Source organism: Plectrocnemia conspersa, unplaced genomic scaffold (genome assembly GCF_051122295.1).
Source record: "Plectrocnemia conspersa isolate PC_06_02 unplaced genomic scaffold, ASM5112229v1 ptg000012l, whole genome shotgun sequence".
NCBI classification, from domain to species: Eukaryota; Metazoa; Arthropoda; class Insecta; order Trichoptera; family Polycentropodidae; genus Plectrocnemia; species Plectrocnemia conspersa.
In genome coordinates, this window is record NW_028277176.1 from 8442950 (window position 1) to 8455139 (window position 12190).

Below are 12190 nucleotides of genomic sequence, written 5' to 3' on the forward strand. Positions count from 1 at the left end.
AAAATGCATATCGCATAATGAAATATTATGAATCCAAATTAAATCGAAACATTATAAAAACGACCACTGACTGTCAAAATTGAAATGCCGTGAAATATGACATCTCTGATTCTAAATCAGAAATTCTCAGGTTATCCCTCAAAGAAAATCTAAAAAAAACAGTCTTGTAACTATCCTGAAAATATTTTTTTAAATATATCATTTCAATAAAATCATCGAAATACATTTTCACCTGTAGAAATATATTTTTATGCTAATAAAACTTCTGAGAAGGGATAATTGTTTGTGGCGGCGTTTTGACAGTTCTCAGTATTGCCACACCGTTGCTCGAAATAAAAAGCGGGTGTTTTTAAGAACTGACAACACTCTATCTCTCCCTCTCGCCGTGGCCAACAATTAGCACACAACGTTCCCGCCAGCTCTCCCAAAAAAGAACGTTTTATTATTAACCATCAGAACCTACATCCGCTACAGTTTTTTTTGCGCTCTCCTACTAGTCAAAATTCGGCTTAGATATACTTCATTCGATTCTCACATATTTTAAATTATAATATTGTTATTAAAAGTGATAATATGAACGCTAGATAATCGAACGTTTCAACAGTGACGGCGACGGCACGATTTTATTGCTTTTGACAAGAATTTTAGACATAGACCCTCCTTTAATTTGGCCAGAAAAATGCTTACCATTTAATGAAATACCATGAATATTATTAAAATCGAAATATTTAAAAAACGATCACTGGTTGACCAATTTTTGACTCTCCCCTCCCGAAAAAATCTGAAATGACGTTTTTGCCTGTGCAACTGTTTTGGTACGAGCGAAATATTTTGTAAGATATTTCTATAATGTATAATTTATATTTGTAAACGTTGTAATATTTTATAAATTCACATTATCACTCTATACTTTTATTCTGATCGTCCTATATTTATATTCTGAGCGTATACTATTTTTATTCTAACTAATTAATATTTATTCTAAATAATATAATTATGTCTATTCATCACTTTATTTCTGATCGTCCAATATTTTTATTCCGACTAAATGCTATTTTTATTTTTATTTTTATTCTGACTAAAAAAATATAATTATGACGTGGCTGTTAATGAAATTCTAAATAATATATGATTTTTATTCTGACCTAAGGGTGTTTGAAATTCTGACCGTTTAATTTGTAGACATTTTTAAGTATGGCCCATGAATAATGCCCTTGGTGAAAAAACGGTTTCCTATCCTTGCTCTACACGAATCATATAGTTTCTCAATGAAACAATTTAAGTAGGGTAATATATATCACCTATTGGTGTGTGCCATTATCAATATTTTATATTTTGTATTTTACAGAATATTTAGTGCGCATATTTATTAAAATTAAGAAAGTCAAGTGTATGGGTGTATTTAAATACGTATGTTTATACATATGCGTTGGAAAAACCCATTAACTTGTAATGGTTAGATTTATAATAAAGAACTAAATATCATGCGCTACAAATTAACGTTACGTTAATATTCAAGCATTTTTTTGTGGTAAAAAATTAGTATTGCAATAAAATATATCATAAAAATGCGTATTTTTCTTTTTACTATATTAAATATTAAATTTATTGGTAAAATATATATTTTTGTGTTAATTATAGGTTTAATTGTGAATTTTATGTTTATTGATTTTTACTCTCATATAAGGACAGAAAATTATATGCTAGGACCAAATTGGAGCGTCCGCTGTCGAAGGAGGCCGGTTTTGTACCTGCGTTTTCTTTGTACTGCTAAAAACCCACTCCAAAATGTAAGTTCAGACTTGTTGAATAATTAATTTCGTCCTTCAGCTTTTAGACTACGTGTTCAAGTCAAGAATCCTCATAATAAACCATTTTTTCTTCCTACTTGTTGAACTTCCATAAAATCTATTTTCCACAAAATCAACAAAATATACTTAAAACTTATATTTTAATCCCATTTAATAAGCTAAGCTAGTTTATTGCTTAAGAAATATAGATGTGGTATCTTTTACGCGTATTTTGTATCATAACCTAAGAACATAACCTCAAATTCCAGGACCACTACGGCTAAGCCCCGTTCGGAGATGACATTGGAGGAGCTCGCCAAGATCGAGGAAGAAGAGTTCAGCACTGGTCCCCTGTCTGTCCTAACTCAATCCGTAAAAAACAACACTCAAGTACTCATCAATTGTAGAAACAACAAGAAATTGCTCGGTCGTGTCAGAGCGTTCGATAGACATTGCAATATGGTTTTGGAAAATGTTAAGGAAATGTGGACTGAGATGCCAAGGACTGGAAAAGGCAAAAAGGTATAATCATTTTTATGACTTATTCATGTATTATACATGTATATGTTTATTTATTTTATATTTTTAATTGTAGACTAAAGCTGTCAACAAGGACCGATTTATATCGAAGATGTTCCTCCGTGGCGACTCGGTCATATTGGTTCTTCGTAATCCCTTGGCTACCGCAGCTGGGAAGTAATTTAAAAGCGGTGTAGAACCCCTTTATTTTATAAGACTTGAAGTCAAACAATTTTGCTATCAACCTTTTTCATTGTAATATATTCTTTTTCCTATGTACTGAGTTTAATTTTTATTATAGTTTTCAACAGTAGTCCTTTATCCCATTCCTTTATAACAATAATAACAATTGAAAATTAAATAACTATCAGCTGAAATTAGAAATCAAACCAGACGCTTTGGTGAAATTGAAGCACGAATGAATTACAAAATCAAATTTGTTATTGCCAAGCATAATAATCGAACCAATTTAAAAAAATGATTCTGCCGTAAAATTTTGTTGTTAATATTTAGGAAAATGAAAGTAATTTCTAGTAATCTTTGGTTGCTCCCGCCCACTTTTTAGACTCAGTAGGTCACATGGGTGACAATAGTAACTCATTTCATTTTGGGTTACTATTGTCACCCATGGTTGACGATGAACATTGAGGATGGGCAAAAACTGCAACCACTGCCGATAACATCGGAAAAGTTCACCAAATGGTACTAGATGACTCTCGAATCAAGGTTAAAGAGATAGTAGAGGCTGTGAGCATCTCGAAAGAATGTGTTTGTCATACATTGAAGATTTGGGCGTGTTAAAGCTAACCGCGCGTTGGGTGCCGCGTTTGCTTATTCAGGACCAAAAACGCATTCGAATGAACATTTCTAAAGCCCTGTCGAAGCAGTTGCAAAATAAGTCTGAGTTTTGGCGTAGATGAAACTAGGATACACCACTACACTCCTGAAACCAATACACAGTTGAAACAGTGGACTGCGAAAGGTGAATCGGCTCCAAAAAAGGCAAAGACTGTTCCATCAGCTGGGAAAGTGATGGAGACTGTTTTTTAGGATCGTCACGAATTTGTGTTAATCGACTATCTTGAAGAAGGTAAAACAATAACGGGGGCATACTACGCATCATTATTTGTTAAGCTGAAGGCAGAAATTGCTGAAGAAAATTAAAGTTTTGTTGCACCAAGACAACGCACCATTAAAATGTGAGACACACTTCAATAGTCGCCGTGGCAAAAATTCACGAATTGGGGTTCGAATTAATTGACCACTAACCGTATTTCACCAGATCTGGCTCTCAGCAACTTTTTTCTGTTTCCTAGGCTTAAAGTTTCGCTCGGAGAACAGCGATTTTCACAAATTAGGAGGCCATCACATTCATAAACGTCTGTTTTGCAGAACAAGATGCCAACTACTATTTAGACGGATTAGAGATGGGAGCATCGCTGGAAAAAGTGTATAGACTTACAAGGAGACTATGTTGAATAATAAAACTGAATATGACAAAAAAAATACTTGTTTCTGTGTTAGGCTGGAACCTTTTCAGACTGCCCTCATATATTGCAACAAACTATTGTAAACGATTAATGTTATTCTCTGAGCGTTGGTGCAGAAGCTGGCGGAGGGATGATGTTTAGTGGATACTCCTCGAAGGTCTTGTGATTGTGGCAACAGTGAAGTAGTCTCTCTGTCTCGCTCTGACCGTCTGCCATCACTGACGACATGGTCCACCATCTGGTCTCTCTCCATTGGAGACCAGCCTTAAGGTTCAAAGGTTGCAAAGCTTACTGACGAATCATAACCATGCAGCGACCATTCAGTCAATTGTTGAATTGAACTCATTTGCCACAACGCAATATGTCCACGCCTCTAGAAAGTGAGATTTGCTTGATGGACATATTTGGAGGTCCAATTGTACAAGTTAATGTAGTTAACCGTGCTTTTTGTCTTCCGGTAGTTTTATTACTGCAATCGTTACTCAACAAAGAAATATTCTTTCTACGTATCGGAGGAAAAATACAACTTGTTATTTATTTGTTAACCTAGTTACACTCTTTTGTTCATTTTTATTATTGTAGTGGTTACTGTAATAACCCCCACATATTAAATTTAATGATAAATATGTACTTGATTTTTCATATAATGTTGATTTTTTATAATTTCTAATTTATATTAAGAATATCAATAAAACACAGTTTGGTCTTAAACTTTTGTATATAACGCAGTACCAAGCCCAGATTTGACGCACTTGCCTCAACTTTTGTATAATCGCTTTTTTTTTAATTTCGTGTACCTTCCTTTTGAATTATCTTCAGATTCAATTTGACTAATTTGGTGTTTTTTCTGCAGGTTAATTAAATATTAATTTGACGCTGGAGATGATAACCCACAAATGCGATATAATGGATTTTATACTAATAAAATCCAAATGTATGCATATGCAGATAGTCATGCCAAGCTGCTCTTTTATTATTTCAAAAAAAATAGAATAGCTTCCAACACAAAAATATTTTTTTAAAACCCGTTGAATTTTGCAAGTTCTATATTTCATGACATAACTTATAAACGATAATAATACTCAACACAAATTACATTTTGAAATGTTTATGGAAAAAGGTCCCAAAAAATAATTTTAGATAGTACCCTTAGAATTTCATTCAATGTGTGACCTTTAGAAGCAATATCAGAGTAAAATAAAATAAAGTTATAGTACGATTATTGATCGTTAAATATTTATCCTGTTAAATCATTTTTATAGATATGAGGTCATATGTATCAAATTTAATCAATTAAATATTATTCTAAAATATTTATATTTGAATTGTCTTATTTTCATGATATTATCATAGAAACGACTATACTAATATAAATTAATACTAAATGCTAGTCTGTACATTTGTTTCTACATACTTTTTGGGATGTCTGTATTTGAATGTAAATGTTGTAGATTTCAGTCTGATATCTATTTTAGATGTCACATATTGTTGGAAATATGGATGAAGGGTTATTTTTTATAGTGATCACAAAAAATTACAAACAAATAAAAATATTTAATATATTTAGATACATAATATTTACATAACACATAGCTACCTTATAATTTAAAATATAAAACCTAAGGCACTTTTATTATCAATATTACAACAATGCATCTCTTTGTAAACATCGCATGAATTTTAAAATTGTTTTGGAAGGAGCCTTTGGCTTAAATTTTCGAATAAAGATTTAAAAAAACATATGTTACAAAACTACCCTGTTTTCATTCATATTTAGCTTTAAAAGCTTTACATAAACTAAACATGATAAATTTACAGGGTCTGTATTTTAAGAATACAACACTTGATGCATTTTTTAATAATTAAAATAACGTATATTCAATCATTCATATTAAATATTAAACACGATTGAGTATCTTTAGAATTTGGTATAAAGAACTTGTAAATAACCTTTCACACTTGCACCAATAGACGAAACTATACGAATGGTGTAAACAAACAGCGGAGATTCTCACATAACATGAGGTTGTCAATTACATTACAAAAGAAAGAGGTTTAAATAATTACAAACGACACGGATTGCTCATTCAAAACGTGTTGCCGGGCAACCGCGGCATTTCAGTCTTGAATTGGTTAATTAATCTAATGATTTCGTTTATATTTCTTGAATTTTTGTGTTGTCTTGTCACATGTAATTTCCTAAGCCGCCCCTCTGCGTGAACCTCTAAAATACCCCACTGACGGATTAGTCTTAAGCAATTCTTAATAGCATCGCTCGAGAGTGCTTCACCTGAATAAATAAAAATAATAATTAATAAAATACTTCACTCGGTAATTAACAATTGCTAAAAACGCATCATTACCGTATTGACATTCTCCAGATGTCAACAATAAGGTAGTCTTCCTAAGAACGAGTTTAACGAAATCCGATTCCAAAATTCCGTCTTCAGAATCTAAAATTTTAGGTAAGCATGATGCCGTAATACTGTAGGTTTCCATTAATGGACGTAGAGCTGTCTGTAGTTGATGTCTAAAACAATAACATTTAAATTTAACATATAAAATAAGCTGTTAACTATTTTCTACTAGAAGGTATAATTTACCTAATTCGCAAAGCGTTTTCCTCAAACGATACATAATATTCAATTTCTTTTGATAAATATTCATCAGCATCTTCATCGAGTGTATGAGCAAAACGACGACACCATGCCTGATCATCGTTCGTTGATAAATTTTGCTGTAAAAATATAATTATATTGTAAGATATAAATAATTTGATAATTATTTTTAGAATATACATATGTAACTGTAAATTAACTTTTGACATGCTGATGACTTTATGTCATTTGCAAAAAATACCGTAAAGAGCCATTGATGTAAATATGCGTAAATCCAACTAGTAAAAAAGGAAAAAGTTTTAAATTACCCTCACTTGACCTAGAACGTTCATCTGCAACATTTCTTCAATGGTTTCCGTGACAGTGTCTTCCAAATTTTGACACGGCTTAAACAAAATAAATTCTTGCGACATGATTTCGCAAAGCTGTAATGACGCATCCACCAATTTATTATATGGTATACACAAAAATTCAGTTTCTTTGGTGTTGTCCACAAAAGTCTGAATAGCAGTAGCTAAACATAAAAAAAATAACATTAACATTCATACGCTGACTACTTAACCAAATCGATGCGGTATTTAAATCACCTAAAATAGACTGCATCGCAAAGTGTGACAGCACACTGTTAGAATAATAGGAAAGTTCGATAATATTCGGAGTCGCCAAAACAGGTTTTATTGTCATTTTTTCGTCACGGTTGTCTCTGAGGATCATATCAGTTCCTAGAAGATCGACCTACGATAAAAATATTCATTAGAATATGTTTATAAATTTATTGATACAAAATATCTTATAACACTTACAGCGTGATTAACGACATCGATTGAATTTCCGGAGAATCCAACGTCGCGCCTCATTACTGCTAACTGCTCTGTCAAACTCGATACCGCCTTAGCTAAAACCTCCAATGAGCATCCTTGTCTAAACTTCGTCAATAAAAGATACGCCACAGCATTCGTAGACATTACAGCGGTTGCTAAAGCACTATCTATAATCATAAAAACAATTTTTATTATCTAAATATTAGAGTTAAAAAAAAAGTTAAATATTACAAAGAGCATTTAAAATGTTACCATATACGACATGTCTTGCAATGCACTCGACAAGTCCTTGTTGCTCCTCGATGACCTCGTCGGTTCCGTAAAGGCTTGAGCAACTTTGACGAGACGTCAGACATCGCTCGACACTCAACTTCTTAATTGAAATTGTACCGTTCAAACTATTGTTGAATGGGTCTTGAGACGGACTTCTGGTGATAGGACTCGGCGACAGTTTTGATGATTGTTGTTGGAACGTGCGTACCAATTCCTAATGAAAAATGAATATTGATTAAATACATATAAATAAAAAAAAGCAATTGAGACTATAGCAATATTGTAGGTATAAAAAGTGAAGTAATGAAACAAAAACTGAATATTTGCATAACTTTTATACACAGCTTCGGCCACGTTTGGTTCCCAGTTATATCGTACCATTCAATAATTGACCATAGACCATTTTTGAATTATTTTATATGCTAGCATGTTATGGATACTCTACTCATGACATATCAATATAAGATTGCAGTTTTCAACTTTTTAATTTCTTACCATCACAATAGTACTACCAACTTTTAGAGTTAGTTTACACTATTCAAATCTAATTAAAATCAGGGAATTTGGTTGATTAACTCCTCCTCGGTCATGCCTGAGTTAACTCAGGAATTTGCATTTCATGAATCATCTCATCTCAAAAATCAGCAAATTTCTCGAAAAAATATCGTAATCTTTTTTTGTAAAAAATTTAATCTGTATGAATATTTTTTTAAATGTTTTATAATAGCTGGCATAGGAAAGGGTGAGTCTGTGCAAGAAGTTTTTGAGTCATTTTTAAAAAAATGCTGTGTGTGTTAATTGAGTAAAATGAATGCTACAACTGATATAACATATTGTATTGAGAAATTAATTTCATCAACTTCAATATGAATGCTGGTTTGAAGTAATATACTTTTTGCTGTAATGCAAGCACAATCAACCAAGCAATTATAAATGATCCATATAAACAGTATAAAATAAATAAAAAATGCAAATAATTCAACACAAACTATTGGCAAAGCTATGTATAAACGCTAGTAAAAATAGAATCTTAATGCCTATTTTAAATCCAGTATAACAAGTAGTTTCAAAATGATCACATTCAATTTACCTTCATTGAAAAAGGTTGATTGAAATCAATCCTAATAGCACCGTAGTGCGAATTAAGAATCTTCCATATGGCTCCCATCGCGAGTTTGAAAGACTCCATCTGTTTCGGAGCGCCCGTTTGCTCCCTGATAAAGTTGCCGTCAACTAATTTCTCATAGTTCATGGACACAGGTACTAAGAGAGCATCTTCGATGGTTCCGTCAAGATACGCATCAACTATCACAGATAAAATACCACCTTGAACAGAAATAAAAAATTAACCGTGAACATTCTGCTGCATATAAATACCAATTCCTTTTTTATATTACTTTTAGGTAAAAGTGGCTTTCCAGTTCGACTTCTGCCGCCTTCGATGAAAAATTCAATATTGTGATGCGCCCTTAGGCAGTGAATCATGTAAGTGTGAAGAGTCGCTCTGTAGAGTATATCTTTTTCTGAAGAACCATTGGATTCCAAGCGCCGTTTGATATAGAATGCGCCCAAGCCTCGAAGCAAGCAACTAGAATATAAATCGTCATAAAAATTGTACGTATATATTATATACAATCGAGCAAATTGTACGTACCCGAAAAATGGTATTTTCAGATTGTCTCCAGCTGCTACCAAAGGGCATTTTATGTTATTGTTTAAAAGTATATAGGTAACTAGAATGTAGTCAAGATGACTCCGATGCAACGGAACAAAGATCAACGGTAAGCCCGACTCATTGGCTTTTTTCAATACATCAAGTTGCGTGGGCGAAAGAGATATAGAAGAAATGAAATACGGTAACAATTTGTAGAGGGACCACGATACGAACCTATATAAAAATGAAATCGAACATTAGTTTAACGTATATTTAGATGATTAGATAAAGTATACTATTATACCTCAAAAGAGTGTCTGAGATTTTAGAGCGCATGTTTATTAGGATAGCTTTAGCGCGCTTCATAGTCGATTTTTGAATAGACGAATAAGAGGAACTTTTAGCATCTTCGATGCTCAATTTTCCTGTTTCAATCTTGTTTAAGGTATCTTGAGTCACTTGCTCGACGGCTTGTATTAATCTTTCATCTTTTATCACCTGTGAAAATAAAAATATAATTATTACATATAAAATAGCTTACAGGTATGTTACTGTATCTTGACAAATCAGTTTTAGTTTTTATTTAAAAAGGTTTAATATTTATATCGTATCTTATTTGTTTATCTTTAATTATTGTTTTATAAAGTATATTACGCTGCTTAAAAATTATATAGATTCATTGAAATATAAAACCTTTGCAAAATCTTTAAAAGTATAAGCGACTCACCGCATCGGCAACTTGCTTAAAACTATACATCCGAACTCTGCATGCTTGTATAATGTCGCAGAAGCCCCGTACCAAGAATCCTCCATTTTCACTGTACACCCGGCCGAACGACAGTACATTGATGACGTTGACCTGCTTTGGAGTGTTCCGCAAAGATTCCTAAAAAATAAAAATAAATTAAAATCAGTATATAGCACAATTAACGATATGATAATAATTTCATGCAACAATGTCATGCTACGCTAAAAGTGAATTTACTACGAGAGAGTGAAGCGAATCGAAACGCTCCGCTGCACAAGTTGCATTAATTTAAAATATGCTTACTAGAAGGGGCGAGAGATGCATTTCTTTTCGACGGAACGTCAGTTTGATTCAATGACAACAACCAACATTATTGTAAACACAAACACAACTAATGGAATAGAACAAAGCCACTTTTATTTATAACTATCTGATTGTACGCAGTGACACTTGAGAGTGTACTTGGAGAACAAAGATATAGGGTTAAATAAAAATATCAGTCATTGTTCTGCAAGTGTTCATTAACTCACTTGCACATACAAAGAACATTAAAGTATTTATTTTAGTATCTAAAAAAAGTGCTTGGTGTTTTGCATATTTTTTATATGAGCATAGTCCTGTGGTTACCAGATGCAATTGTCAGTTATATGGTTATTTTATGGCAATCTGAAAACACTAACACAATAATATAAACTTAAATGCTAGAATTACATCTCACAAAAACTGCTAATGATGTCTGAGATGAAACACGTCGGAACCACAAATAAGCTAAAAAATATATTGAATGTGAAAAAATGTGGTGAGCAAGTTTTTTAAATTAAAAATATTGCATTTTATATAGAATGTATACACATATTTATTTTAAGTTATTAATTCAGGATTGCATATTATGCAAAATATTCAAGTATCATTATATGTGGTAAAATGCTTTGTTCGTTTCCTGCAGAGTAATCGAATTTTACCATTTAAAATTCAAGTCATTATTAAAATTACTAGTTGATTATTAATTTAATAATAATTAATTAATTAGTTGATTAATAATTTAATATTAACTAATAAAAATTTTAATAATAAATCTTTTTCGAAGCGCCCGGTTGCTCCCTGATAAAGTTGATGTCAACTAATTTCTCATAGTTCATGGAAATCTTATAGTTCATGAAGATTTGAAGATTATATTATAAAAAATACTTTTTGCTGTATGTAAATACATGTATAAATTAGATAAAAACAAACGTCTATAATTGCAGACTTTAATTATTTATCTGAAGCACTAGTATACATCCTGCAACACTAAGTAATAATGCCTTAGATGTTAAAACAGTAAAATAAATACGAATTAAGATGGTAATGAATATTGTAGTTATGCTTTTTTAAATAACTAGATATTAAAAATAAAAATAAAAATTACTATAACCATAAATTCATTTTTAATGTATTCAGTGGTCCCACCTGGCAGACTTTTGTAAACAAGTTGTTATTGATTTGGATAATTCATACACATTTATATACAATAGTGTTGAAAATAAACTTAAAATCAGCTACAGTAATTTATTAACAACACTAAAAATGTAGTACAACGCCTATTTTCAATCAGATGTGGGAGATTTCAACAATAATCATTAGAAATATGCTAAACTACAATAGTTTAATTAAAAAAAAAAACGATTTTTCAGACAACTTTTTAAAACAACTCTTTATTCATAAGCTTCGAAATATGGCTAGAAAAAATAGTAAGGGCCTCAAAGCTAATAAACAATGTTTGTATTATAACGCTTTGAAACTTAGAGGTGGAGCTAAACACTAACACGATTAGCTCTCAGTTTGCCTATCTCCCATTCGTCCCAGCTTCCTCAAACGACCGTCATAAAAGAAGCGATTACATCAATCATCGAAAAATCTCGGACTGACGGACTCTTTACACTCGACAATTCGACTCTGTCACACAATATCTGCATTATTCTGTATACATTTTTGTAATACATATATTTTTTTAATAAATTGTTATCAAACAGCTCTTTCCGCGTCTGCGTTACAGCAGTGTAACAATCAACACCTACGAGTAGGTATTAAATCAACACCCAGATTTAGGGGGGGGCAACCAGGCAAAAATTGTTGTATAGAAGAAAATAGAATTTAGACTTAGAGAATACTAGAGTATTTTGATAACGTTTAAAAGATTTTTTAAGCAAATAATTGTCGATGCAACAGAATCGGCTTTTGAAATTGAAAGTGAAATCAGATTTAACACTTCAAATAAACATCGCTTGAGATCAAAAA

At 31.9% G+C, this 12190-nt stretch overlaps 2 protein-coding genes across 9 annotated transcripts in view; one reads left to right on the top strand and one right to left on the bottom strand.

Moving 5' to 3' along the window:
- The first annotated feature begins 1711 nt into the window (after positions 1–1711).
- Positions 1712–2584, top strand: SmD2 (small ribonucleoprotein particle protein SmD2). The gene is made up of 3 exons (XM_088200646.1): positions 1712–1790; positions 2060–2312; positions 2386–2584. Coding segments are annotated over exons 1-3 (360 nt in total). The 5' UTR covers positions 1712–1788; the 3' UTR covers positions 2491–2584.
- Positions 2585–5336: 2752 nt separating this feature from the next.
- Positions 5337–12190, bottom strand: part of mino (glycerol-3-phosphate acyltransferase mino) — a 43085-nt gene continuing 36231 nt past the window's right edge. For 7 of the 8 annotated variants that reach the window (XM_088200642.1, XM_088200643.1, XM_088200644.1 and 4 more), the window contains 12 exons: positions 9893–10051; positions 9470–9663; positions 9166–9399; positions 8909–9099; positions 8602–8837; positions 7491–7725; positions 7221–7405; positions 7005–7152; positions 6726–6931; positions 6403–6536; positions 6163–6329; positions 5337–6089 (listed from right to left, as the gene is read on the bottom strand). In XM_088200642.1, the coding sequence (XP_088056768.1) occupies positions 5887–6089; positions 6163–6329; positions 6403–6536; positions 6726–6931; positions 7005–7152; positions 7221–7405; positions 7491–7725; positions 8602–8837; positions 8909–9099; positions 9166–9399; positions 9470–9663; positions 9893–10051 (2292 nt within the window). In that variant the 3' untranslated portion in view covers positions 5337–5886. Of the gene's footprint in view, positions 6090–6162; positions 6330–6402; positions 6537–6725; positions 6932–7004; positions 7153–7220; positions 7406–7490; positions 7726–8601; positions 8838–8908; positions 9100–9165; positions 9400–9469; positions 9664–9892; positions 10052–10216; positions 10307–12190 lie in introns of those variants that run through there. The other variant, XM_088200645.1, reaches the window with a different exon arrangement.